The sequence below is a fragment of the Podarcis cretensis genome (assembly GCF_951804945.1).
Source record: "Podarcis cretensis genome assembly, chromosome: 1".
NCBI classification, from domain to species: domain Eukaryota; kingdom Metazoa; phylum Chordata; class Lepidosauria; order Squamata; family Lacertidae; genus Podarcis; species Podarcis cretensis.
In genome coordinates, this window is record NC_137170.1 from 87237335 (window position 1) to 87243683 (window position 6349).

Consider the following 6349-nt stretch of genomic DNA (forward strand, 5'->3'; position numbering starts at 1 on the left):
TATGTTGTAACAGAAGAAAAAAGTGTGAACCCATTTTAAAGGTGTATCTATATACACCAAACCCAAAATGAAGGGGTGTGCAATAGAAATGGCCAAGGAGGCTATGCCACAATCCATACCAGTGGTGCCTAACTGACCTGGAGTGCTGATTGGCAGGAAGCTGGGAAGGGGGCTGGCGGATGCTGGCAGAGATTTGCACCTTCCAAAGCATTCTTGATTTTGCAAGCAGAGATAATGAAACGGCTGTTTTGCAGCAGGCTGTGGCTGCCTGCAGGGCCAGATCAAGTCCTTCTCCACACACACACACACACACACACACACAGAGAGAGAGAGAGAGAGAGAGAGAGAGAACTTAATTCCATTTTATGGGGGGGGGGGAGAGTCTCATCCAAATGGGAAGGAAGATAGCAGGAGGCAGACACCTACCATTTATCCAAAGGAACACAGACACTTCCTCGCTCCAGTGTCAACACTAAGGGTGGCAATGAGGAGGTGGCAATGAGGAGCTCCCAGGGCCAACCCAGGTAGAAGAGGCGGACAAGGCAAGGAGACCGATCACACCCAGGACTACTTCCTTGGGCTTCTTGCCCTTCTTTCTGGAGCGGGTGGCTCAGCAATAATAATATTGCTTGAATAATATTGCCTTTTACCTGCCACTTTGGATGGTGAGCAGTAAACTACAGTGCCCAGAATTTGAGGGGTGAAACGTCGTTTGCATGTGTTTTTAAGGCATAGGGTGTACACAGCCGTAGTCTACTGTCCAAAAGGAAGTCATATGTATTGTTCTGCCCGTTTTTTTACTCTGGCCCTTTGCATCACCAGCAAATCATACCCCTAAATGTGGCCATTAAGCTGAAAAAAGGTTTCCCACCCCTTGTCTTAGTAGCTGGAAGGCTGATGCTAGGGCATGAAGCACAGCATCCCCTTCCCTAGATCTCTTGCGAAGTCATGGAGCTGAAGATTCTCAGTTTTAGGATCCCAAATGAGTTTGAACCCTTTCCAGATTTAGTTAATAATAATAATGTAATAATAAGAATTTATTATTTATACCCCACCCATCTGGCTGGGTTTTCCCAGTGACTCTGGGTGGCTAATTGTTTCGCTAGGATGAAAGGAAGTGGTTCCCCACAATCTGTGGGCCCAAACTCTGAAAAAAGACTTTGCTCACAGTGTATAGCCTGGAGTATCTAAGCATGCCATGAAGTTTCTTCCCACATCAACACACAGGACCCTTGGCTCATCCCAGCCAAAGCAGTCTATTCTTCCCACTACTACAAAGCCCATTACTGAAAACCAAACACAAACCCCACTCCCTGCCGCTCTGCTGTTATTGCCTATCACTGTGAACAGAACCAGGATCCAAGAATGTTCAGATTCATTGTCATACTAGAACAACTCTTCACAACCCCCTACCCAAAGAATGACTTGCAGCATCAAATATTGTTTCCCAGTGAGATGAGAAAAGTAATGCAGGTTCTCTCTAAGCCCAGGGTCAGGGACACCGATGAGATGTAGAAATCTGAGGTTTTGAAGCCTTTTCTGAGTGAAATCCTAAACAGCAATATCTATGTAGCCAAAAGGAAATGGGAGGCAGAAGTGATCTGCATGATTACCCCCTGGCACTGGAAGAACACTTTAAAGATACAACCTCAGAGTGACTAGAGTCCGGCATGTTTCATTAGCTAGCGATTATAGGGAAATGTGCCTGATCCCCGCAATGGCCACAGGCTACAGAGAACACAAACAAGGGTTAACAAGAGAACTTAGTTCCGGTTTGTGAGAGGAGCACTGGCCTAGGAGAGACTAGTGAGCTTTTTAAAAAGAGCTTGGCCTAAATATGGCATTTCAGTCATTTGAAAGGTTTGGTGTGGATCAAATTCTCCTCTCAATACAGTGATGAGGAAGCTGTGGCCCTTCCAACTCTCACCTGCCCTAGCTTGCACGGCCAATGGTCAGGGATGATAGGAGTTGTTGTACGGCAACACTGGGCAGGCCACAAGTTCCTCAGCCCTGATTTAAGAGAAGGAACAGAATTACCAGTTATTTGCTTGTCCCTTGCTTAGCTAAGAACCCATGCTACCCATTCCATGATCACCATGAGGTGTTCCCACTATCCTCAACAGACCAGCGATGTGGCAGTAGACTCACTGTTTCGAAGTCACTGGCATTGCACGACTCATTGCCGAAGCTGCACAGAACCAGCATCTGGTCCATCTGGTGCCCAGCGCGGTCATGGAGCTCCGTGAAGTTGAACGGGAGGTTCCTTTCCCCCTTGCTCTGCATTAGCTTCTTACTTAGCACCTCCCGAATGTCCCCGTCCTCACCCTTGGACACAGCAATCTTGTCATCGCCATCCAGGAAGCCCAGGTACTCTCCAGCCCAGTAGAGGTCATGGCCAGAGAGTTGGGAAAAGCGAAGAGGGTTGAGATTGCAGATGGTGATCGCTGGGAAAGTCAGACTGGGGAGGGTCTCTTCTTCCAGCGTGGTGTCGTGAGGATACTGAAAGTAGAAATCCACTCGGTCTGCATAGACGTGGATGAGGAAGCCAAGGGAGCCCAGGAAGGCCACGATCCACAGAAATTTGCGGCCTGTGTTGCACCCATGGCGGAAGATGTGGCTGATGCCATGGAGCGTTGAACTCCTGGCAAACTCTTCCAGGCTGGGGGCAGAAGTGGGTGGGTGTACCACATGGGAAACCACCTCAGTATGCCGGACTGCTTTGGGCAGAGGGGAGCAACTGTGCCAGGAGGGTATCTCCTCTGTCCATGTAGGCCCTGGCATACTTGCAGTGCCCTCTTTAAAATAAAGGATAGGTACAAGCCCCTCAAAGGCATGCAGTTAAGAATCAGAAAACTCTGGAGTTTGGATGGGCTGTTGAGTGTTGAAGCGGCCCTCTCTGTCTAACAACAGGGCTCACTTACAGCAGCGTAGTATTAACAGCCACGGGGTGGGGAGGAGCTTGGCCTCATGCCTTGCCTAGGGCCCCTCCTGGGAGCTGAAAGACAGTAAACATGTTCATCCAGGGCAATTAGCACTGCCGGATCCCGGAAGAGCCTGTGCCAGATGAGGGGGAGCAAATGCGTCCCTCGCAAACCGCAGGCTGAGTCCATCTCTGTCTCCTGGGACTGGGGCTGCTAATTAGCCTGAGGCATCATTGATTCACTACAGCACTTAGTGAACAGGGCAGGTAAGCAAACATATCCAGCCCTTGAAGAACAGTCCAGCAGGGAGAATGGAGGGCTAGGTCGTTCTGCTTCTTTCAGTGTGGTTGTGTATAATGGAAAATAAATACTTGAGTTGGAAGGGGGAAAGGTAATGGCCTCCTGGGCCATATGCCCATAATCAGGAAGGAGTTGGGACCAACCAACCAAGGTGGCCCTGCAGGCAAAATGCAGCAGCTCATGGGGCAGAATGTCGCCACCATGTTGTGCTGCAACTGAAATGATTGCACTGGCTGTCAATCAGCTACAACACAAAGTTCAGGATTCTGGTATTGATATACAAAGCCTTATACAGCTTGAGGTGAGGATGCCCAAAACATCGTCTCACCCCTTAGATACCCAAATGATCACTGTGCTCTGCAAAAGAAGGCCTCCTGCTGATGCCATCTCACCAGAAGGTCCCCTCCCTAGGATGTCAGAATTAGACCTTTAGTGTGGCTACACCTGCCCTTTGAAACTCCTTCCTGTTACATGCCAGACATGTACCACCTCTGTTGTCTCTTAGGCTCACTGAAGACCTTAGTCTTTTCAACAAGCATTTTAAGTAGAGTTTTTATTATTATTATTCCAGTCTGCTTTTGAACTAACATTTCAAATTGTTCTTATACATGTTTTTGCTAAATCACTTTGGGATGTTTCCTGGGAAGGAATTTGTAAATGAAATGTTATAAATACCTAAAAATAAAACTTCTGTGTGAGCCCTACCTACCCTTAGGGCTATGAGCATCAGCCTGAGGGATTCTAATGAGCAGGCCAGGACTCAGGTGAATGGCACAACTCTACAAATTACACCCTGAAGTTCTGAAGTTGTCCCCTTAAGCACATCCATGCCCACCCACTGACCTCTTCAGAACTTAGGCAGCTTATAGCCCTGTTCATAGCAGCCCCTGTGGAAAAGTGTCAGGAGAGCAGCCTTTCTAGGGCCCCAGCTGCATTATACATTTAAAGCTGAATCCTGCCTTTAAAAAGTCATAGTTTCACACACCCACACACACGAAGAATCCTGGGAACTGTGGTTTGCTGAATTGTCAGAAGGCACCTATTCCCCCCTACAAAGAGTTACAATTCTCAAGAGTGGTTTAACAGTCAATCCCTCTTTCCAAGGAACTCTGCAATCTGTACTTCTGTGAGAGGGGTAAGGGTCTCCTAACAACTCTCAGCACCCTTACATAACAACAGTTCCCAGGATTCTTTTGGGGTAAGCCATGACAGTTTAAAGTGGCAGCATATTTCTTTAATGTATAGTGCAGATGGGGCCGAGGTCAATATGTGGCCTGTGTTAAGGTTTAAGAAAGGCATGAAAACATATATGGGTAAGTATAGGCTGCTGTGGACAGATGCTTTCAAGCTTGGGGGTGAAATAGATTCAGTCCCTCAATTTTAGACATGAAGAAATCCCTTCTAACTGTTGCAGATTAATGCATGCTCATTCAAACTGACAGCCACAGTTATGGTGACTAGGGAATGCCTGGGCAGGGCTCTCTCTTAAAAAAAAAAGGGGAGGGAAGGGGTTTGGGAGTAATCACAGCAGGGTTTAAAATGCTTCGGAGAGAAATCCAGATTCATTGGATCAGCGTTTGCCAACCCTGTGCCCTCTAGATGTGACCTCTACACCAGCCCAGGTTGATGGAAGTTGCACACCAAAACATCTAGAGGCCAAAGTCTGCTCTGGACAGTCTACTATGCATATGATGATGGTTAAAAAGTGAAAGGGTGGGTTGCCAACAGCCCCAAACACATGTCTCACTGCATCAGATTAGAGGGTCCAGGAAATGAGGGTATGAACCTGGGAATCTTACTCAGAGTATGGAGATTATAAAGGAAAGTAGAAGGCATGAATATTTGATTTAGTTCACAGTGGACTAGACATATACCGTAATTGAATGAACAAACAAGCTTTCACTTGATGGGTGAAAGGTAATTGATTTGAACTAGGAGCTGGTGGGGGGTAAAGGAACGTCTCCTAGGAGAGAGATGGGAAAGAACGGCTAAAAGCTTTTGAGAGGAAAAGTATTTAAACAGAGATAGAATTATACAGTGCAGGCATGCTGAGGCTGATCAGGGAGAAAGCCAGATTTACCTGGATCCTTTAATGCAGTCTCCTGGGAGAGAGGCAGGGCTGGACAAGGGCTGCAATTTCAGGAGTCATCCCCCCCCCCCACACTCAAGGGTGCCAGTCACTGTCCCCACACCATTTGCCCGTTCTGCCAACCATACACCCACTTCACTGACAGTGCTTCAGTGAGGGAATTTTAGACCAGGGATGGGGAACCTGTGATCTTCCAGATGTTGAGGGACTTCAGTTCCCATTATCCTTGGTGATTGGTCTTACTGGCTGGGGCTGATGGGAGTTGGAGTCCAAGGGCCTGCTTTAGATAATGGATGCAATGGTCGTATTGGAGGGCAGAGGGGCTTCCCTTTTTTTAGATGGCAATGTCTACTACTTCACACTTTCAAATGTTCAAATATTCAGCTGTGTTTGGGAGCCCTCCTGCTGAGTGGGCTGAGTGGTAGCCTGGACTTCTGCCCTAATACAGTACCACTGTTCACAGACGCTGTTTTCAATAACTGTGTCTCACCTTCCCATACTCCCTTTGGCCACAGTTTAACCTGCTGCTCAGTCACACTCACGTTCTGGGGATGAGGGTGTGGATGGGTGATTCAATTACTAACAACTTATGGGGGGTTGCAAGAGGATTAGGACTGACCATGCTGTCTTATGAATTGCTTCCCATATACACCTTTGAAAGGAATTATGTCCTCCCATCCTTCGACCCCCCCCCCAGGACTGCTTGAGAAAGCTGATGAAGAAGACCCATTGTTACCCCTGAGCAGATGGTAACTTCTTTGGTATGGGGAAATGAGCCTCCTCCGTTAGACACAGGCTCCCAGATAGCAATGCTCAGATTCAGCGTGATCCACCTCCCCATCTCTCTCTCTCTCCACACACACACACACATAGAGGCACACACTTTCAAGCAAGGCTTTAAATCCATTAGCTTTGCATAATTAGATTTTTCTCAATTACCAGATTATGATAATTACTGGCTCGTTTGTAACAGCTAGCTCATAATCCGGTATCATTGCACTTGGAGACGAGCCAGGTGCTGTGTTGTGTCGCTGGAGCA

The 6349-nt window shown here is 47.6% G+C and overlaps 1 protein-coding gene across 4 annotated transcripts in view; it reads right to left on the bottom strand.

Moving 5' to 3' along the window:
* Positions 1-2796, bottom strand: part of ASIC4 (acid sensing ion channel subunit family member 4) — a 208438-nt gene extending 205642 nt beyond the window's left edge. For all 4 annotated transcript variants that reach the window (XM_079947133.1, XM_079947132.1, XM_079947136.1 and 1 more), the window contains exon 1: positions 2149-2796. In XM_079947133.1, coding sequence (XP_079803259.1) covers positions 2149-2781 — 633 coding nt within the window. In that variant the 5' untranslated portion in view covers positions 2782-2796. The remainder of the gene's footprint in view (positions 1-2148) is intronic.
* Between the last annotated feature and the right edge of the window lie 3553 nt (positions 2797-6349).